This window comes from Colossoma macropomum, unplaced genomic scaffold (genome assembly GCF_904425465.1).
Source record: "Colossoma macropomum unplaced genomic scaffold, Colossoma_macropomum, whole genome shotgun sequence".
Taxonomy (NCBI): domain Eukaryota; kingdom Metazoa; phylum Chordata; class Actinopteri; order Characiformes; family Serrasalmidae; genus Colossoma; species Colossoma macropomum.
Genome location: NW_023494792.1, coordinates 6,868,979 through 6,891,690, shown reverse-complemented (window position 1 = coordinate 6,891,690; position 22,712 = coordinate 6,868,979). Strand labels below are relative to the sequence as shown.

At 39.2% G+C, this 22,712-nt stretch overlaps 1 protein-coding gene across 1 annotated transcript; it reads left to right on the top strand.

Annotated features, from left to right (window-relative positions):
- Positions 1–1,182: 1,182 nt before the first annotated feature.
- Positions 1,183–22,222, top strand: adad1 (adenosine deaminase domain containing 1 (testis-specific)). The gene is made up of 11 exons (XM_036575441.1): positions 1,183–1,357; positions 1,826–1,960; positions 2,552–2,719; positions 3,378–3,458; positions 3,584–3,709; positions 7,328–7,451; positions 7,896–8,066; positions 10,038–10,270; positions 10,541–10,775; positions 20,030–20,162; positions 22,109–22,222. The coding sequence occupies exons 1-11, from the start codon at positions 1,183–1,185 to the stop codon at positions 22,220–22,222; spliced, it is 1,695 nt and encodes a 564-aa protein (XP_036431334.1).
- Positions 22,223–22,712: the final 490 nt, after the last annotated feature.

Here is a 22,712-nt window from a genome sequence, read left to right as displayed (position 1 = left end):
CAGCCCTTCATGCCTTTTGTGTTGTTTGGGTTGGTGGTGTTGCGTCACATGGTGTCAGCAAAACTCTTATGTGAGTAACGTTATTCATCAGAGGAGATGTATCACGGTTGCACCTTGCTGTCTTGCCCCATAAACTGGTGAGCAGAGTAGTCTGTTGTCGACACCGTCAATTTCCATTCGCTCTGGGTTCTTCTTCTTTGGCGCCAGCAGGTTCGGTCTGTCTCTAGTTCTCTCTGCCTTGTTTGCTCTTTCTTCGTCAAGCTGCTGCTTGTCATTTGTGTATTCTGGTTCAAATCGATATGGCTCTACGACATTTTGTAAACAACTTTATCGAAGGGCTCCACACACTTTGCCATCTTCCAAAAATAGGTGAGAAAACTATAAAAATAAACTGTAGACAAAAGCTGCTGCTGGTGTTGTGTCCAATTCAGTTCCCCCTCAAATTCATATATGCATTCACTGAACAATGCCAAGCAACACTGGAACTACGAAAAGGTTAAAAAAAGATTGAATGGCCATGTGTTTATACCCAATCCCCAATATAAATTCACCCAAGATGACACGGCAATGAAATTCCACGATAAATATTATTTTCAATTTGAGTAAACAGTCGTACTGATAATTCAACACCGATGTTAGATGTGTTCAACGGCTGTAGCTAGAGGCTAGTAACTACAAAGGCATGTTACCTTGCACGTATTGATCTCAGATGAGAATGTGGGTTTGAGAGGAAACAGGAAGTGGTCCTGGAGTAATAGTATGTATTAAAATATGTTTTAGTCCAAAACATTATAGCAAAACTATCACAAAACAATGTCTCAGGTATCAAGCAATGCATTTATAACCATTTTGTGTGATAACTTAATAGGGTGTAGTTTTTAGAGCCATTAAATGCTTTGGACATCTGGTTTCTAGTGCTATAATGGTGAACAATTCTGACTTGGTAAATTTCTCTAGAAAGGTCCATTTCACACCGAACCACTCTGAATGATTTTGCTTACATCTAAACCGTTGAAAAATTACGTAATTTTGCAAAATCGGTTCCCCTTTAAGTCACTGCTTGTATCCTAGTCAAGGTAGACCATTCCTCCTTAGTTGAGTTTTCTCAAGCAGAGTTTAGGAAAGTACTGCTCAATTAATTTATTTATAAAAATGTATAATTGTTGTTTTTTCAGTGTCAAAATGATGGGACGTGGAGGATCATACCGTGTGTCCAGAGGGGCCAGTTTTGCTCAAATCCTCAAGAAGAACATGGTAGCCGCACCTGGGTGCTCGTCTTTCGTCCTGCAGCCTGCCCCTGAATTCAGCACTAACACCAGCACACTTGACCAGGCCAACAACTCGACAGGCAAAATCAGTTCAGTTCCTTTTTTTTTATTTATTTATTTTTTTCTATTTCTCTTTTTCTCTCTCCCTCTCTCTCTTTTTTTATATATCGCTGTTGTCAGGGCAAAACCTTGTATCTCCAAAATTGTAACTTTACAGGAGAAAGAAAAAACATACTTTACTTTTAATGCAAGTCAATGGAACCAGACTTTTTTCCCCAAGTCATTCTGGGCCATTCATCATGAAATTTACACACAATGTAAAGATCAACAGATATTTTAAATTAATGTCAAAAACTGAAAAATGACAAAAATGGACATATGAGGTTTTGTTCCAACAGCAGCGATATGTGTAAATATATATATATGTGTGTACATGTATGTGTGTGTGCGTGCGTGCGTGCGTGTACATATATATGTGTGTGTGTGTGTGTGTGTATGCATATGCTTCTTTTTCCCTTGGTGAAACCTTGGTTTAGTGTTGTCTCTATATTCACCAGGCTCCAAACCAAAAAACATCCCTACAGAGCTGATCGACAGATACAAGCGAGGAGAGACTCATGCCGTCTCGTTGCTATACCAGCTCTCACAGGTGCTACAGTTCCAGGTGGAGATGAAGGAGACCGTTACTACGGGTAATTAACCTTTGCCATGGCTCTTTGTAGAGGTGGAACAGTACACAAAATACATAATTTGTTCTGAGACGGTGCAGTAGTGTATTATTTTTCCGATTCAATACATTATTCTATGCAGCAAAAATAAGAGCCTCAATTAATGTTTGTTTCCCATTTTCAGTTTTGAAGTGCATTTTTAGAACATCCAACAATTATAAAAGTACAAGTTCTGAAACAAAAGCTGTGTATTATACCATCCTGACCTAATGCTCTAGACCCAAGTGAACATGTTAACCCTTAGCTAAAACACTAGCTACAAGCTAACACAATAAGCTAGTCACAATACAACAATACAAAACGCTGTAGTACAGTTTGATATGATATGATACCTTATATTGTTACTTTTCTAATTTGTTTGTTTATTTGAGTAAGAGTGGGTCAGTTATATTTGATCAGAGACAACAATCTCATGTTTTTCATTTGTCATTTCAATGTGGTGTTTGCAGGACTTAACATCTCTAACTTGCTTTACAGTGGCCAAATGTGAAAAATGACATGAAGGCAACTCAAAAGAAAACCATGGATTTTTTGCTACTTTTTTGCTTTGCGTAGGAGGGATTGCAGGTTTCTACTTTGCATTCTGTGCTGTTATCGATGGAGTTGAGTATAAGACTGGGATGGGCATCAATAAGAAAGAAGCCAGGGCCAAAGCAGCGCAGTTGGCCCTGGAGGAGTTACTACCAATTCTGGAGAATGACGGTGTACTGCCAGATGCTTCTGGTAATCATCCTTCATTTTCTGGTGCAGATCCCTGGCCATGGCTATTTTACATTAATTATTTTAATCTTGTGAGTGTTTGCCTTAAATTCAGTTTCTTTTGTGCAGAAGTTATCAGCCGTTGTTACAGTGGAGTCGACGTTAAATTGCCTACTTTGTTATGCAAGCTTGGTTAATCACTTCTTGAGTCATATCCTGAGGTTTAAGATACAGAAAATGTTAAAGAGCACCATATTTTATTGTATTCCCTACCAATTCAAATAGTAGCATAGTAAAAGCTGAAAAGACCCCACCTCTCCAAAATGTACAATCATCCATGGAGCTTTGCTGATGCTTTTTCCAGAGTGTAGGGAGAAACAGACGTCAGTATTGGTTTTGTGGTTAAACAGAGGGAAACATATACTGATTCTTCAAGGAGATACCATTAGTTCACCTATCTAATGCAGTGTGCTTGATGTCTGACTTGTACAAAATGAATGTATTCTGAAAAAATCAAATTGAACAAATATGATAAGCTGTCTGTTAAAGCAGTCTAAAATAATAATTAGTGTTCTGAAAATTGAACACAAAGAATTGTAGAACATAGTGTATCATGTCATTTGCAAAGTGTTTATTAGTGCTTGTGTTTCTGTGTCTGTATGTACATGCATCTGTATGTCAGTGGGACCCCCTCCACTGCCGGTGAAAGAGAGAGACTACCCAGAGTCAGTGTCAGAGGCCCATCCTGGAAGAGCAGTGTTTGGTAAATTTACTTTTGTCACTTACTATAATTAACAAAGAGAGCAAGACGAAGAACATTCTTCATAGTATTGGGCAAGGTGGTGCTTCTGGCTGATTGTATAGATGTTTATTTTGTGTGTGACTTAGAGAGGAAGAATCCTATTAAAGACCAGGTGCCCGGTGCCATTAAGGAGATGTTCTCCAAGCTGATGGACAGTTATCCAGAGTTTTCTGGCTGCGGTGGAACAGTGGCTGCATTTGTTGCTCAGTCTCGTGAGTCTCCATTACCACAAAGAAAGTACAACCACTATATGGCATTATTAACAGCAGTGTTGATTTTTGCATATTTGTGTCACCTAACAGACCAAACTTATAGCTGCTGGTTCCTTTTCCTGTACATCTGACATAAAGTGTCATGTGGCTTCTACTAGTCTGATATAAATCTGCTCTGTTAGAAGGCGGTGATGCTCTTTTGGAGCTGATAAATGTGAGACAGTATGTTTTCAAAGATCCTGCAGTCATCTTATCTAGAAATAGTGTGATAAATATTAAGTTGATTACATTTGAAACCTAAGCCAAAAATGTCTTTTTTGAAGTGGATTACTATTGGCAAATTCTGCATTATCAGCAGATTTATTAAACTGAATATTGTTCGCAAGCATTTCCTAGTACTTTTGTAGTGATTTAATTACCTATAAAACTAATGATGCTGCAAGAAGTTGGTCTGCTTCAGTGGACGGTATGACAGTTATCTCACACTGGCTGTCCTGCATTTCTGTGCGAGTGCTAAACAGCAGAAAAATGAGTTCTCTTCTTTCAGAACACCTGTGCTCTTTCAGACTTCTAAGTATTTGGCCCTCACACTAACCTGACGAGCTGAAACCTTGCTCCCTGTTACTTCACATTAGCTCAGATGCTGGCCATGAGCCACTAAGAGTGGTGTGTAGCAAACTTGGTTATTTTTTGATTATTAGGATTTTAAAAGGATTTATTTGTTTTTTATTTATTTCACTTTGGCCTGCCAGCCAGGAATTGAGTACTAAAGGGGCATTAAATTTTAGTGCAGAATTTTAATATTTTTTATAGTAATTTTTCCTCAAAACTTTGTTTTGATGGTATAGAAGATTGATAATGTTCGCTAATTTTATGTTTATTTATTTTGTCGTGTTAACAAAACAAGAACACGGCATTTAAATGGGGGTGGGGGGGTGGGGACACTGGGGCAGCAGACAATCAAGACAAAGTGAGGAATACCTACGAAGCATAACGGCAGCCACAAGTACGTTCATTACCTGAAGCAAGAAGATCATTTACTTCTCTTCCTTATGCTGTATAAAGTCTAGGATATGCAATGCAAAACATTGCCAGGCTTTGGTAGTTGTAGGTTGTGCTAGTCTACATTCAAGGTTTACAATTTTAAGTAAATTTGATATCCAAAATGAATGCATGAGAGTCCCGGTTGTAATCAAGTTCTGTCAGATTGTTTTCTTAGCAGAGGTAAAGCCAACAAGTAACCTTTTACTTTGTATTAATCATAAACCAAGATGAGACATAAACTTGAATAGTGAATTTTGATTAAACCAGATAAAAAAAATTCACATGATTCCAAAACTTTTCGATCTCAGGACATTTCTAGAACATATGAAAGTGGGAGAGGTGGTATTATGTATGTGACAGTAATGTGGGTTGGACTTTCATTTGAAATGTTCTAAAAGATGCTCTGTGAATTGCATATAGAAGGAAAAGGTGATAAGCCAGATTTTTAAAGTTACGTTGAGATTAGACCATAATGTTTCTGAAAGTTTTTGTAGTGAAAGTTTTGTCCTGTGTGAGGCAAATAAAAGTTTTATAAAGGAATTACACAAGTCCTGTGTATTGTGTACGCATGATTTAAGAGCAGGAGTGTGATGATTAAAATAATGTCGTTGGTATTGGTATCGAAACGGTGGCTATGAAACAATGGTGTTGGTTTTGTTAACTTAATTTCACGCTGCTCACTATGTCACAGTGATCTTGGCACTGAACATTTGGTCATTTCTGAATTTGAAAGTAGGTTGGAGTTATGATTGCAGTATGAGTGAGCCTCGAACAGCCTACCATGGGCCACATTTTGTTGGTAGTCTCCTAAGTGACTGCAGTCCTTCTAGTTATAGAATGTCTGTCAGTAGCTGTCTATAACTCTTATTTGTCTGCAGTTTTATTTTAGTGTTGATTGTAACAGAGAGCAAAGGACTTATCTTTCTTGGCTGTATAAAAAAATTACCATTGTTTTCATTTTATTAATATCTGTGCAGCCCTGCCAAAAATATTGGGCATCTATGTTTGGAAACTATGCAGATTTCCACAGTGGTCAGTTTTTACATTTGGGCCGTTTCTGTGTGTGAAGTGGGCTCAGACTGCTGAGTCATTTTCTGTGTATATGTGAACACACCAAACGAACTAGGACCGCTCTAAATGGCCCCAAAAAATGTAGTTCATTTTGTGGTTCGATTGATTTGCGCTTTGTGAAAACAAAATGGCCCCAGTCCGCTTTTGCTTTACGGTGAAGACCTTGAGGCTTATCGTATGCACACAGAGTGTTCCAGCACTTCAGTGGGTAAAAACAGACCACCATTAAACATTCATAAGGTTCTACTCAGGATGAAGCCAATCTGTGATCTGTGACAAGACAGCAGCCCTGACATATTAAAGCGATAAGATGCAAGAGCCCGCGTGATGTTACCATATTAGGCTTATGCTGGGGGTGCATGCAACGGAGCTTTAAACTGCTTTCACACTGAACGCTGAATGAATGAAAATTTACCGCTGTTCTATCAAATACACTATTTCAGTGCAGATGCAGGTTTTCTCACGGGGAAGCTCAGTAATGAGCACAGCTGAAAGTGGAACCCATCGTGGCAGACGCGAAGGTCATTTTTCTAATTTTGCGCAATGCTTTTCGCCATGTTTCGGCAAGGCCATTTGTTTCGGCATGGCCAGCAGGAGAGCAGCAGGCGTGTCTGGTGGTTCCTCTCGCCACCTGAAAGGTTAGATTTATCACATGACGCTGCCCACTTTGCGAGCACTGCGCGCAGCATTAGCGGCGTGAAAGGGGTCTGAGCTCTAATGGAGTTGGGGTCTGAATGAGAAGTGGTCCGACATCTCAAACGACCAGAAGGAAAACTGAGTCCTCTTTATAATTCACTTACATTGTGAACACAAAACATCTGAGGTCATCTGCAGTTGGTTATCTTACGGGTTTGCTTTAACAGAAACTCAGAAATCTGTTCATTTAAAAAAAACCTGTATGTGAAAACACCCTAAGAGAGCCTATAATGATTGCATGTTGCTTTTTGGGGCTTATCATTACAGTAAAGAAGGAGAAATGGATTAACTTACATTTTAGTTGTCAGGAATTGGTGGAGAGCTTCTACAGCAGGTTAACACATTTGTTCGATGTAAAGATGGATCAGTGCCTCTGTTAATCTCTGTCCTGAAGAAAGAATGCAGTTTGCACAGCCAGTTAATTGTTTGGCCACAAGTGAAACAGTCTGCAAGCAGCTATGCAGTAAGTCTGCATAGAGAAATTAAGTTATACTGTGTGTATGGCAAAAATTCATAAAAGAAACATTAAATGCATTTTAAAACAATTAGTTGTTTTTTATGAAGGGTGTTGAATCTTTAATTAGTCTGTGCTACTTTTATATTTTCTATGTGCTTAACTAAATATTGTCCATGTAATAGGCCATCAAATAGGATGACAGAAGACCGTTAGCCTTTACGGTGCCAAACAACACATGAAAACTGAACATATTTGGATGAGTTGTCTGATATTTCAGTTGCATCCTTTTATTGTTGTTATTAATTATGCTTGCATAACATGTGCATATTTTGTACTCTGTCTCCCTACAGCGACTGGCTGTGAAGTGGTGGCTCTTGGTACTGGTAATTTTAACACTAAGGAGAGCCTAGCACCTAATGGACGTGTCCTTCATGACTCCCATGCTGTGGTGACTGCACGGAGATCTCTTATGAGGTCTGTTGTCATATTGTGTTATTTGCATTTCCAGTTGTCTGAGAACTTAAAGTAAACAATTTGCTTATCCTTTTTTTTCCAATTCCTGCATTGAAACTGATTTAGTTGATTTCTGCATTCTAGTCTTGTTAGAAACTGCAGAATGCATGCCAGTTTGGTTTTCTGTTACTTGGAGGTCTGTTTCTGGAGCACGTTTTAATTTAATGTTTTGTTTTCTTAGTCTTAATGAAATGTGTGCATGTAAGAGGTCCTGGTTGTGCAAAGATTTATCTTTTGTATAAAATAAATTATGCTGACAGGTTGAATCTTATATTTTTCAGCTACAAAGTTCATGTTTCAAAGTGCGTCAACTTTTGCCTCCTGAATTTTAATTAGAATTAATTGCATGTCATGTAACTATGAAGCAGTTGAATGTAATTTTGAATTGGTCTTAATATTTTGTAGGTATCTGTACAGGCACCTGTTATTGTTCTTTAGTAAGAATCGTTCTTTGGAGGAGAAGTCTATCTTTCAGCAGGATCAGAGTACAAAACTACTGAGTCTTAAGAGTCACATCACTCTGCATTTGTACCTCAACCAGTTGCCCAAAGGAGCTGCTCAAATACCTTCTCACCTGTAAGGACCCATACAACCACCCCCAGTTTTCGTAGTTTGAATCTCCATAGCATTAGCTCCCTGGCTTCAGCTAGAACCACATTCATAGATGTTCTGATTAACTTGCAATTTCTTTTCCTCACAGCTTCGCAATATAGCACCATTTGGTCATTAGCTTAAGCTCGCACTGTGGTAATACTAGGGGTGACGATTCTTAGATGCATTTTGATGCAGATGTGGACGATTCTGAATCGATTCACAAACGTCAAAAATCGATTTTCTAAATTTTTATTTAGAACGTAATGTTGACGGAACACAAAAGGCGGAACTTGGAAGTGCGGAGGTACAGCGCCAGGACAGTCTGTGGCAGCACATAACAAAAACACACGTGGATGAGCGATAAATCCAACCGGCACCCTCTGCGTTAAAGGCTAGGTTAGGTCAGGAGTCGACAACCCAAATGTTAAGAAGACCCATTTTGTCCTTTCAACAAAAATCAAACAACCTTGGGAGCCACGAAATTTAATGTCCAATTTGTCTCAGTATGTGCTAATGTCATAGTATAGTCCTAGTATAGTATCTCTGCCAGGAAACATTTCCTCAAAAGTAGAATAGTTTCTTGTAAAATGTCTCTGTATGTTTGACTGTTTTACGAGGCTGAAGTCTGCTCCTTATTCGCCAGCTTTTTTGTTCAAATTTTCCCGTTCCACCTTAAATTCTGCCAGAGGCGCCAGAATGTAAATGCGGCACCATTTAAGGTGGAACGGGAGAATTTGAAAGAGAAGCTGACTTCAGTTTCGCAACTTTCTAGTGTTTGTCAGTTTCTCATTGCAGATTTAGCGTACCAGGAAACCAACTGCAGTGCTTATACATGCAAATAAGTCCATTCGTCTGCAAATATTCGTCTTAAATCTGTCTCTTTGCCATTTCGTTAGCTATGAGCTAGGCGAGAATGTCTGTGTTGCTATGTGACCTGCAGTCTGCACGCCAACCTTCAGGGTTAAAGGGCGAATTAGCAGCGTTTAAGACTATCTATTGTTAAAACATTGTTAGAATGATGAGCACCAGAGCTGTAAAAGAGCTGTTTCCGACCCCTGAGCTAGCGTATGGAAGCACTTTGGCTTATATGAAGTTGAAGGGGAAAGGGGCCTGGATAAGAGCCATACTATATGCAAGTTGTGTCGCACTAAACTAAAATATTTTGAAAATGAAAAACATGAGAAACCATATTACACGTTTCCACCCGTTTCCATCTGGTTGTACTGGCTGCCAACCAGAGGACCATCGAGCAAGCGATGTCAAAGCTTCCACCCAACTCGGAAGCAAATTACAAACTCTGTTGCAGCTTTTATTGCCAAGGATTTGCGTCTGTTCTAAGTCGTTGAGAACCAGGGCTTTCCCGCTGTGTTATACAGCATCCCGTCTTGAAGATATTTTACTGACACAATGACCCCCCCCACACTTTCTACAATGAGAGCCTTCCAGTTCACTTGCCACATCACTTCCGTTTGTTTTATTAATAAAAGATATTGGAAGAAGATTCATTATGAATCGTTACAAATACTTGCGCTTTAAAAGTGAGAAAGAAATCCTGTATAGAAAAAAAGATGCATCGATAATCATTTTATAATTGCATCGCAGCCCTCTGAATTGTAATCGAATCGTGAGGTGCCTAGAGATTCCCACCCCTAGGTAATACCCAAGGCAGTAGGAGAAGAGTGTCAGAGGCATTCTAATTTTTTACTTGCAAAGTCAGTCACATATTGTTACTACTGGTTGACAGTTTGTTTCCTTGTGGTTTTATCCCATGCTTTCATTGGCCACTTTTATAGTCTGAGATCAGCGGTTCCGTTTACTGAGGAACCTGGACGCCCCACCTTTTGACAGATTACTCTTTTGTTACTAACATTTATATTTTTGGGTTGTCTTGGATGGTATTGTTGAGTGTAGATATTAGATTGTCATAAGTAATTTATCTCTCTCTTTCTCTAGTCGTCTCAACCCTTTGTCTATCTCGGCATGGGAAGTAAATAATCAGATCGGTCTGCATGTGACGATTGATGGGAAAGTCTTTTCTGTCTTCTCCTCTACATTTGAGCAAAGTGGTTCTCGTGTGGTCAGTATGTCTGCTACTGACAAGATCACACAGTGGCAGGTTTTGGGTTTCCAGGGGGCGCTGCTGAGCCACTTTATTGAGCCCATCTATGTCAGTAGCATTCTCATCGGTAAGCCCACACCTCACTTAAAAGAACCCAAGCAACTTTGTCTTTCTCAACTTTTAAAGATAAACCTTCTCAGTACCATGCTGGTACGCTCATACACACAGCTAGAATGAATGTAACCAGTGAACTGGAGTAGCAGTGTAGGTTCATATAATCTTATGCTGTTTTATGTATGTTTTTGTGTATGAAGTTTGTGTGGTCTGTATACTTTGCACTCTTGCCTGTAGCATGTGGTTTTCTATTTATTTTTATACTTTGTGTGTGTCGTTTTAGGCAATGAGAGCTGCAGTGATACTCGTGGTATGGAAGTAGCGATAAGTCAGAGAGTGGATGGCATCACCTCCAAGCTTCCCATGTACTACTGTGTTTACAGACCACACATTAGCTTGGTGCCCTCAGTGGTGACCACAGATGCACATAGCACTCCAAAGTCTTTCAGCCTCAACTGGAGCCAAGGAGATGTCTCACTTGAGGTTGTTGACAGCCTGGAGGGTAAAACTGTAGATGAGTAAGTATTTCTCATTGTTTCCATCAGTCCATTTCTGTGTGAGGATGTTTACATTTTGGACCAAAAGCCACAGTGACATGTAGATGCCCAAAACAGTATTGTGGTCTGCAACAGGCATCTTTGTTCCAGGTGTAAAGTCTTTGCGATACAGCTTAAGCGCTGTGTGTGTGTGTGTGTGTGAGAGTGTTTATTGCTGCGCAAACCGCATAACAGGGAATTAAAATAGACCTTTTCCTCAAAGTGAGACCAAAACAAATTTATAGACTGTTCAGTCTGAGAGTCAAAGGCTTTTACTCTACTGGTTTGTGACTAATAAGTAGCTGTAAGTATAACCTCTCAGTTGGGTTCTTCATTAAATGAGGTTCCCTAAAGCAGTGGTTGCTAACCCTGAAGTACCCTTGCACTGCATGGTTTTAATGTTGTCCCTGCTCCTAACAATCCGTACTCAACTAATTGGGTAAAGCCCATCACAAGGTTGTGGACAGTAAGTGTTCTAAAGTAATAACTTCCTATCCATTTTATTAAAAATTATTAAAAAAAAATGTGCAGCAGACACTAAGCCTTCGGTGATGAGCGCAATGAGGTAGGGAACACATGCTATAGGTTTACCTTTTTGAAAAAAAAATGCCTTGAAGCTTGTTGTTAAGGACATGATTGAGAAGGCCTGTGTAGCACAGCTTTATTGCTAACTAGGCTGACCACTCTAGCTGATGTTAGTTCGGGCCAGAAACTGGACCGTGAAAATATTTCTCTGAAAAATTAACGTGTTACCACACATACTGAGGAGAAAACACCTTGTGTAAGTCCTCATTAGCAGCCAGTGTTGTGCCAGTTAACTGTAGTTTTAGCTCACACCTGAAGAGGCAGCCTCCGTTACTCATCCAACATGAAAACTACAGATTTTCCTAGTTTTTTGAGTAATAAAACATGTTTTCAGAAATATTCTTCTGCTTGCTGCTAAATATGTGCTACTGAGTTTTTTGCCTTTTAGCCACAGAGCTTGGTTAAAAGGCAAAGTCGTGGGCTGGAGGTTAGGGAAGGTTGTCGGTTCGATCCCCTGAGTCGACAGTACATGACTGAGGTGCCCTTGAGCAAGCTCCCCGGGTGCTGCGGAATAGGGCTGCCCACCGTTTTGGGCAAGTCTGCCCCCTGGTGTGTGTGTCCACTAGTGTGTATGTGGTGTCTCACTGCACGGATGAGTTACATTGCGGAGGTGAAATTTTCCTGCTGTGGGACTAGTAAGGGTCACTTAATCACTTAATCTTAAGCTATTACCTAAGAGTCTGCCTCCAGCCATACGATAATTTTGGTCAAAGTACTAATTTTCCTTACCCATGGTTAACCGAACTTCATTTCATGAACTGTTTCAGATATTTGAATATCACATTTAGTTGGAATGCACATCCCATGGGCATTTTGAAGTGTGGACATGCTGCAAAAATCACTAAATATTTTGACTCACGGGTGCTTGCTTTAAATCAAGCTGCATGCATACACAGAACAGAATTTGGGACAAATTAATGCACATACAGATTTCTGATTGTTTGAGTTCAGTTTTTAGTATCTTTATCAGCTGACTGAGCAAAAATAAAAAAAAATGGCAGACATTTCTGAAAAAGGACAGCAATAATTTTTTTTTTTATGTAGGGCTTACATAAAGGATCCGTTCACCTGCTGAGGGGCTCACAGTTAGGCTTTGTTTACACAGCAGGTAAAAGTGGCCCAAATCTGATCTTTTTCCTCAAATGTGACACAGATGTGTCATCTGTGTGGCCGTGTGAACAGCAAAAAACGCATTGAATCTGACATTTTCAATTCTGATTTGAGACGCTTTCATATGTGGTACTGAAATCCAATACATATCCTATCTGAACAGCCAGATTGGAATTCATGCAACTTTTTTACATCAGTACAACTCGACATTCGTCATAATTTCGCGCTGCTGAGACTCAAACATTTAGGCTGATGTTTCTGTACCAAAACATTAGAAGAGACTCATCGCAACGGCTCCGTGTTCGAGGAAATTTCGAACGAAACAGCCGAACATGGCCGGAGGAGACCGAGGCTGCAGAGAACAGTTTAAAGAATCCAAGGACATGAACCAAAGAAGTGGCCATGGCCGAATAACATGCCCTTTTTCGGCGAACTCAAACACATTGTGGGTGATGAGTCCAGCTGTCAACCTCTGGAACTTTATACTCGCTCATGCAATGCTGGCGAGGACAAAACTGAAAGCTCCGGAAGCGACTGGCATTCGCTGGCCGTCATGACTGTTTACCTCTGGACGAGCCGCCACGTGAAGCACTGTTCTTTTGCACATGCGGGTTGGTTTAGGAGCGTGATCTGTTCAGACTGATGTCGCATACAGGTCACATTTAAAAGTTAATGTGAACAGCCAAACAAAAAAATCAGATTTGGGCCACTTTTACCTGCTGTGTAAACGTAGCCTTAGAGACTTCAATGCATGCAGCACCTAAGCAGGTTTCTTGCTCGTTTAGGAGAGGGTGCACTCATGTCTTGCGTTTGTTGTGCATATTAAAGCCTTGTTTTTATTATTATAATTTTTTTTGTTGTGCTCTATTCAGTAGTGACAATCATACATTTAGGTCTCACACAGTTGGCCAACATACAAAGGATTGGACAAAGTCCAACAGGGGGTCCAAAGTTTCCAGAATTTGTCCATTTGGTGACGTAGGTCTTAGGTCAGTTTTTCCAAAGGAAGCAGAGTTGCAGCTTGAGAAAGCCACTGCTCAACAGATGGTGGAGAGGGGCTGGCCCATTGAATTAGGATGCACTTTTTTGCAAAAAATGAAAACTTCTGAAATCGTGTTTGAAAGATATTTTGAATCGTGATGTGTACTCTGTCTCAGAAAATGCCCATTTTTTTACACTGCCAAAAGGCATGAAAAAACCCTTCTTCAGCTTAACGTTTAAAGCACTTACTAGATCCGTCAAGAAACATCTTTTGTAGGCGAACAGGTGTGAAGTATATCCCATTCATGAATTGAATGAAATGAAAAAATATCCTTCCGTATCCACAAGGCATGTGCAAAATAAATCCCGGAACAGAGAAATCCCGGGCACAAAAAATATGCATAAAAATGTGCCGTGTCCTGTTGAAGGCCTGAGAACGCCGCAACGCGTCGTTACATTTTTATACATATTGCCATGTTTCCATAAAGGCTTTTTATACTTTTTCTAAGGACAGTGTGCCTGGGATTTCTCCAAGCGTGGACCTCTGTAACACTTTCTGTTTGTTCAGTTATATAACAGCATTAAGCAGTTGTTGACTGGTGTGCGGAAGGAGTCATTTAGACAGAAATTGCTCTTGTGGTTTGCTTTGCATGACCTTATCTGCAGCTTCTACTAGAATCTCTTTTCTTTTTTCAGATTTTACTCACCCGTGTTTTGCCTATGACCTGTGTACGATCAAGCATCAGGAAATCAATGAAAAACTAGTAAAGACAGAATTTAAAGAACCCAATTCCCGTATCATTACAAATTACTCGCACCCCCTAAAGTTAATATTGAGAACAGTAAGTTAAGCTTTGCTTTACTGAAAGTAAAATCAGTAAATAACAAATTGTTTCTAATTTGAGATCTTTTATGTTTCTTAAGCCAGGCATACACTGTGCGATTTTAGAAATCTTGTTCTTTGGTGACAGCTCACACTGTACGTTTGAATCGCCCCTTGTGTACGACCAAAGCCTGCGATTTATGTGCTCACACTGTACGAAAACACTGGGTCTGACTGACCTGACGTGACATGGGTGCTCACACTGCACGTGAAACGCAGCCCCTACAGACAGCTCTGTGTACAATGAAGCTGTTTCATTCAAAACACACTGCGTCCCCAATGTCCTGATCAAGACACTGGCTGAATCTCATATTGCTCCCTGCTCCCTACCTAGTGCACCACATATTAAAATAGTGGCTCCTACACCCATAAAGTGCATCACATGTCTAATAAATAGCCTTCTGAGATTCAGGCATGTGTGCACAGTTCTATACTGGACAAACAGTGCACTTTTTTGGTGTAGAAGCCAGAACTTGGTGCACTACATAGGAAGTAGGGAGCCGTTTGAGAATCAGCCATTGACAAACTGCTACAGCAGCTTTTGCTAACTTGCGCCACACTGTGCACTGAAGCTGAAGAACAGGCGGTCTATAGACAGCTCTACGAAGACAAAAAAATCTCTATTTATTTATACCTCTCAATTCAACTCAGTCAGATGGAGCAAAGTCATCATATACGGACGCTGGTGCCACAAATGTGGACTTTTTTGCCTCCGTGCAGGAGCGGTGGTTGTGGCTGTGTGGTTTTGTGAACTACTTTGAGAAATCGGTTCGTGAGGCAGCTCACGCTGTGAGACAAGCGACCAAAATTTCAGAAATCCATCTGATCGTCTGATTGCTCAGTCGGAGCTCGTTTGGGCAGTTAATCGGACATTGTTTCCTCTCTCACACTACATGTATATAACACATCTATCAATCTGTAGAGCGATTTCTCCATGCAAAGAATCATTTAACCATGAAATGGTTTTATATAGAGCTAGAGATGCGACAATCTTGGTTTTTCTCTTTTGATAACAATTCTGATACTGATTCCGATACCTGTATCGGCTGATACTGAGTACTGATCCATCAGTGCATTTAATTCCAAATTCTGTATACTTTACTGTGTCTAACACGAGGATGTATCTACAGCAGAAGATAATAATAAAAATGAATATAAGAATGAAAAACAAGAATGAAGTATTATAAAAACTTTGTTATTAGTATTCTTCTGGATGATGCAACGGCAAAATAAACAGCAGTTATAATTCCGGCGAAAATCGGTGCATCACTGTATAGAACTCATGGAACCATCTTGTTTTAAGCATATAGCATTTCTTGAGTACCCTTGTCAAAAAAAAAGAGATGACATTTGAAAAGTCATGATTTTTCATCTTTTCACCTGTATTTTGTCTTGCTAAAAAATGTCTTGCTGGGTAGAGGAAAGGCTTTCCTGGATCCCAAGGATTGCAGTTTGTTATTCCCCTGGAAGTGTTTTCAAGCTACTGACTACTCGTCAAATTACACCGGGTTGTGCCTGGACACCTGACTATATTGACCCACTTTTAATTACGTTGATGTGTTCTTCACATTGTCATTCTATTTCAGAATTTCAGATGCCAAAAACTCCATAGCTATTTGAAGAACAAGAAAATGGTTATTGCAGTTAAAAATACTCAGAAGTCTGCCTCTCATGTCTGGGTGCCTGTATGTGACTGTACCTTTTTGCTTTTTGGAACTCCTCGTAGAGCTTTAGGGCTGATGATAAACAGTTTGATTCAAAGGATTTTGTGTAATCTTGGTATAGGAGACACCTTGCTAGGTGCAATACAATTGTAAAAAGACAGTTTCTCAGACTAATTGTTCCCTCAGATATGAAAATACACATACAAATTTGAATTTTCTTCAGGAAAAAAAATAAGCAGAGATATTAAAGAAAACCTTTTTTCTTCACCCACACAAGTAGAATCACGAACAGGAAGTGGTTTTTGGGTTTTGTGCATGGACTGGTTGAACCAAAACATCAATCGTTTACTTCCTGGCTCCATGTTAGCAATAGGTTGAGTCATCTGCATGCATGTAATAGTTGCTGAGCAAGCCAACTGCTGTGTAGAAGATTGTAACACGTGTTAAGAGTTGTGGTGAATGGTGAACTAAACTTAACGTGCCATTGTGCACCAATATGCAGCAAACAAAGCCTGACATCATGCTCACACCCAGTAATAGATAAAAGTTACAGTAGACCAAAAGCATGAATGGCTTATAAACCTTACCTTATTCTGCTGTATTGACATGATCACAAAGATTATTGTAATATTGTGCATCACAGCTACAACTCATCCAATTCCTTATGGCAGTGTTTTGGAAAGAAGAAAAATCACACCTTCTGATGTCTATCCACATAATTACCCAGTGTTTCCCCTCTTGTCTTTTTTTTTTTTCTCCTTCTCCTAAGGCGGGGTGGTAGACACTTGGATATTACCAGTGTTGCTGTGTGCATGTGGTGTCAACAAATGCATGTGAGGCCAAAGTAGCATCATGGTGCAGAATTTTTTTTTAAAATATGGTGAATATACCATACTGGTGAATACAGTTATGCTCTTTATTAATGTGTTTTCAACATGTGTAACTGTGGTTGATTAAAGTTTATAGTCTTATGTTCATAGTCTTCATAGTAAGATACAGTAAGAGAATTCCTATGCAACTGAATGCTTTGCATTTCATACTAACCAAAGAATAATTTGCATACAGTTCTGTAGAAATGTATAAAAATGGTGTAAATAGTTATTTAAAGCAACGCTAAATGCTCTTTGGACTCTAAAGTCTATATTAAAGCCAAATAGGTGTTTCTGATGAGCAGAGCTTGAATAATAACAGAAATTTGATTGTCTGCAAACATTCAGTAAGTGGAACTCCTGCTGGTTTTATTTATCAATAAAACAGCAAAGATGAAATGTTTTTTTGACACTGTATTTTGTTAAAACCACCCCAAACTAATATTTCAATGGCAGAAAAGCTTTGTTCCTTTAAGGACCAAGAAAGTCTATGATTAAAGCTTGCCTATGACTAACTAGAGCAGAGACATTACAATAGGGTTAGCTAAGTGCTGCTCCAAAGCAGCTCATCTCTGCCACACACTGCTATAGCACACTGTTATATCAATGATCGGGTCTGTGCTAGACTTGAGATCTGACTTTAGTGCATCTTTACATTTAAAAGTAGAAGTAGGTGTATATTTAGTAATTTGGTGTATTGCAACGTTAAATGCACATGGTAACATTATCGTGGATACTTTGCAATTCTAATAGAAATTCTCATTGCAAGTGTATTTGATAAACAGAGTTTTCCACATTAATCCCCGTTGTATGTTGACTGACAGGGCATGTTCATGACAATGAAGTAAAATAACGCTGTATATGTTGTTTTTGTGTTGGTAAAATATAGGTTCTAGTAGTTTGTTCCATACTGTATACTGCAGGTTCACAGCTCTTGGTGTTCTGGGGCAGGTTCTGAACTTCAGTCATAACTGATATGTCCTGTATGATTGCAATTGATGCACAGTGGGCATTATTATGTGTAGTTTTTTTATTTGTGATTGTTTTATTGTAAATATTGCACATACACAGTCGTAGCCAAAAGTTTTGAGACTGACACAAATTTTGGTTTTCACAAAGTTTGCTGCTTCAGTGTTTTTAGGTCTTTTTGTCAGATGTTTCTATGGTATACTGAAGTGCAATTATAAGCATTTCTTAAGCTTTTTTTATCTTTTATTGACAAATACATCAAGTTTATGCAAAGACTCAATATTTACAGTGTTGACCCTTCATTTTCAAGACTTCTGCAGTTCACCCTGGCATGCTCAATATCAGCTTTTGGGCCAAATCCTGACTTATGGCAACCCATTCTCCCCTAATCAGTGCTTGGAGTTTATCACAATTTCTGTGTTTTTGTTTGTCCACCTGCTTTTTGAAGATTGATCACAGGTTCTCAATGGGGTTGAGATCTGGGAAGTTTCCTGGTCATGGACCCAAAATTTCAATGTTTTGTTCACAAAGCCACTTAGTTGTCACTTTTGCCTTGTAACATGGTGCTCCATCATGCTGGAAAAAGCATCGTTCATCACTAAATTGCTCCTGGTTTGTTGGGAGAAGTTGCTCTTGGAGGATGTTTTGTTCCCATTCTTTATTCATGGCAGTGTTCTTACGCAAAACTGTGAGTGAGTCCACTCCCTTGGATGAGAGGCAACCCCACACATGAATGGTCTCAGGATGCTTTACTTTATGACTCACCTTCTCTTCTCTGGACAATCCTTTTGATGCAAAGCGATGATGTGTTTCCTTGGAGGTAAGCATGGTTAACAGAAGATGACAATGATTTCAGGCACCACCCCCACTTTCAAAGCAACCAGTCTGCTCTTCTAATTCAATCAGCATGACAGAGTGATACCAGCTGCCTTGTCCTCGTTAACACTTTCTCCTAAGCTAACCAGAAGATCACTGAAATGATGTTGGCAGATCATTTTGTGGCAGGGCTGGAATGCAGCAAAAAAGGGGTTTTTGTTATGTTAATTTTCATTGCAAGGAGTGGCTTTGCAATCAATTGCAATTCATCTGATGACTCTTCATAACAATCTAGAGTTAATGCAAAGTGCCACCATAAAAACTGAAGCAGCAATTTTTGCAAAAACCAAGATTTGTGTCAGTCTCAAAACCTTTGCTCATGACTGTATACCCAAAAACTGACAATTCGGAACATGTCTTTATAACAGTAAAACCTTATTTATTTTTTATGTGATATTGTAAAACATACAGCTGAGGCAGCTGAGTTTGGCAAGAAAATTGTAACAAAAGCTGGCGAATAAGGAGTGGACTTCAACCTCATCATTTAGGCAGAAAGTGAAACACTATAGTAAAGTTAATGTTGGTTGTTTTCCACTGATAAACACAGCATTAGCTAGCTTCGAGGGTAATCTAATTTAGCAGTGAACATCGTTATAAGCTGCTGTAAGCAATGTTGCCAGAGAATTTTTAGAAATGAAGAGCTAGGGAGAACAGATAGGGCCATTGTTTGTTTATTCGCTAGAACTGCCACACTGTTTCAGAAATAAATCTACAATCAAGTTTGTCAACAGCGTGGCCTGCAGATTGTTGCCTGACCACTCTGGCTTTCACGTTACTGCAGCAAAAGCAGGCATGGCTGACATGAATGTTGCCAGGCTTATTTAGGCTAAGAGGAGAAGTGATGGGGATATTTTTACCATTACTTAAGTAATGTATTTCAAAGTACGTAACCACGCTCATAATACAGTTGAAGAATCTGTCTTCTGTCTCTCTGTTTTGTTTTATTTATTTATTTTTTTTTAACTTCTCGTTTATCGGTCGTTATGAACGCTCATGCCTGTCGGGCTCTAAGATCTTTGTGTTTTCCCATTGAAGTCTTCAGTAATGTACTCGTTTCTTTGGAGTTGATAGTATTTTTACACAGATTGTGTCTGTCCTGTGCGTCTGTTGATGTTAATTATACTTGCTTGACTTGAATGCTGAATTTCTCAAAGAAAGAAACCATGAGGTCTACTAATTCTATGTACTGATGATTTTATCTGTGGGCTTATTTTTGCAGTGTACTTCCCTGATTGTGTTGAGACAGTCATTATTATCTTGGGCATTTCTATTTTTTTTTTTTGTGTCCATGGCTTTCAGGTCTCCTTTTAAGAGTGGCCCTGCTCTCGCCAGTCGTCTGTGTAAGGCCGCCATGCTGAGTCGTTTCAACTTGGTAGCGAAAGAGGCGCAAAGAGAGGAGCTGCTCGCTGCCATTTCCTACAGGGAGGCCAAGGTATTACACCATATCTGGGGTAGTTGATATTACTGACTAAATAACATCAGAATTATTGGCAACCTTGGTGTAGATGACCAAAAAATGACAATAAGCTTTTATTGCTTGTGTATTTTTTCTTTTTGAAACACAGAGTAGCAGCTTTTGTTCACTAGGGGTGTAACGATTGCTCATAATTGGATTCCATTTACGATACGATTTGATTCTCCCGATATTGTAAGCAAAATTTGAATAAAATAGAATAATAGACTTTTTTTATTTCTGAAGTGTGATCATTTTTATACCAGTAATCTAGTCCTCTGCAATAAGACAATTACTAGGAGCAAAGGTTTAAATTCGTAAAGTGTCATATTGTAGCTTCACTATTCACTATATCTTGAATAACCAAGTGAAAACATTCCTTTTTTATTTCTGAAGCATAACAATATAAAACAATGTGTACTTTTCTTATATAATATTTTAAACAAAGAAAATTTTTAGTCTTCTGCATTTAAAAGAAAATTAAGAGGAACAAATTGTATCGGTATCAGCTCGATACTATGCCCATTTACTTGTAGTTCATCTCATAAAACGGCACCGATACCAACCTCAGATACCAGCTGAGATAACCTGTGAGATAAGGTTAGTGTACACTGCCGCACTAATGAACAAATGACTAAAGCTAGCAGTGAGCGAGAGTCTGCATACACAGTGCAGTTTCTCTGCCCCCATGGAGGTCAGATGCAAAGTGGCTGGTCACTTTCAACATGCTGCCTTGGCATTATATTCCTGTCGGGAGTACACTGATTTAGTTCATTTTTAAACACACACAATCACAACCGCTTCCCTAATATGGGTGGAGACACACAGGCTATCAAAATTAAAGCTAAAAAAAAAGGTTGACATCTGTGTAATTTTACCTTGTTTGGCTGAATAGAATTACGAGGTATAAACGTTAATAATTTTTTTTAAACTGTGTTTGTAATGTAGGGTGCAGAGAGAGCATATTGTCCTACTGTGTATATTTCAGTGCGCAATGTGGTTGGCAGAGCTAAACTGTGTTGTAACTCTAAGTTTCTCTGCGTGTTTCCTCAGTTCTCGGTGTACAGCATGTTATTTTGAATGAAATTGCTTTATTTATAACTGTCCACAGGTGTAGGGGCTGCATTTCACGTAGCATATCAATTGAACCGAGTGCTTTCATACAGTGTGAGCATATAATCATAAGCTATGTCCATACTTGATGGTCTATTTAAACATACAGTGTGAATCACCAAAGAACAGTATTTCTAAAATACATTCAACTACAGCTCAATCAGCCAAAAAAAAGACCTCAGCAAAACTTAAAGCTCCACAAGTGAGCTCCTTAGATTAGCCTCGGATGTGAGTCCTGCTGCCTGTGCTACAGAGACTTGTTCAGAGATTGATGAGGAGCATGAAAACAAAACTATGAATCATACTTTACTTACAGCTGTACAGAAGCGTTTTTCTGACGTGGACCGCAACCTTCTTTTCTTCACTCCAATGCTATTTGATGCAAGGTAAATAACTTAGCATAGCTAGCTAATAAATTACATTTAAAATCAGTTCGATTTTAACACATTTTTATGCATTATGGTATAAGACTCAGTACAGACAAGTACTGAAAAATACATGCTCATACTTGTAATCGGTTTGATAAAAATGGAATAATGCAGCAAATAACAATGAATAAAAAGTGCTGATAAGCTGGACTAGGTGCTGATCATTTGCATTTTTAAAGGATAATTCCAGTGAAACTTACCAGCTTAGATGTCTTTACAGCGAATCCTGTCACCACCATTGTAAAGACATTCTAGCTAGTTAGTTTCTCTGCCATGCAGCATTTTACACAAAACACATCTGAATGACTGTTAACATCTCAAGGATTGAATTACGCATGCTTCCTGTTTGTCAGTTGTCTGACTGTACTCTTTTTGACAATCTAGATGATGGCAAAGCCATACCAGGAAGCAAAGAGTGTGCTGAAGTCATACTTGGCCATGAGGGGCTACGGACAGTGGGTAGAGAAACCGCCAATCAGCGATCACTTTACAATGTGAAATCCACAGGTGAAAATTACACTTCTGAACTACCTTTGGAGGACAGGTTTGAAAACTCAAGAAATAGTTCATGTTTGCCATAGAGCAGCTAGCAAGTTAAGTTAAATCCTCCTCACATTGTCACAGACAGAAGGTTCTCCATTGTGTTAGAGATCTTAAGATTTTTTGTGTTTTCTTTGAAATGAGTTTGGAGTGTCGGCTTTTTCTGCTTTTCATTGCAATTCCTAGGGATGCACCCATATGGGAATTGTGGGTTGAGACAGATATATCCTATCATTTTCTTTGTACATATTTGTTGATTCCAATACCAAAACAGACATTGATAAAAGGTGGAAATTGGGACAAAATCTACCTGAATACAATAAAATGGATAAAATGCAGCACTGGGCCAAGTTCCGCTTTTGCAAGGTACAGTAAATGTCGTAATATATTGATTTGAAATGTCAGAATTAGAAGTCAGTAGTCAGAATTAAACATCTGCCGCATGCTG

What these genes read in the sequence shown, in the direction of transcription:
- adad1 (XM_036575441.1), top strand. Translation starts at nt 1,183, where the DNA reads ATGATGGGACGTGGAGGATCATACCGTGTGTCCAGAGGGGCCAGTTTT. An exon ending in CAACTCGACAGGCAAAATCA is followed by an intron (nt 1,358 to 1,825) that starts GTTCAGTTCCTT and finishes TATATTCACCAG; the next exon opens with GCTCCAAACCAAAAAACATC. An exon ending in TGTCAGTAGCATTCTCATCG is followed by an intron (nt 10,271 to 10,540) that starts GTAAGCCCACAC and finishes GTGTCGTTTTAG; the next exon opens with GCAATGAGAGCTGCAGTGAT.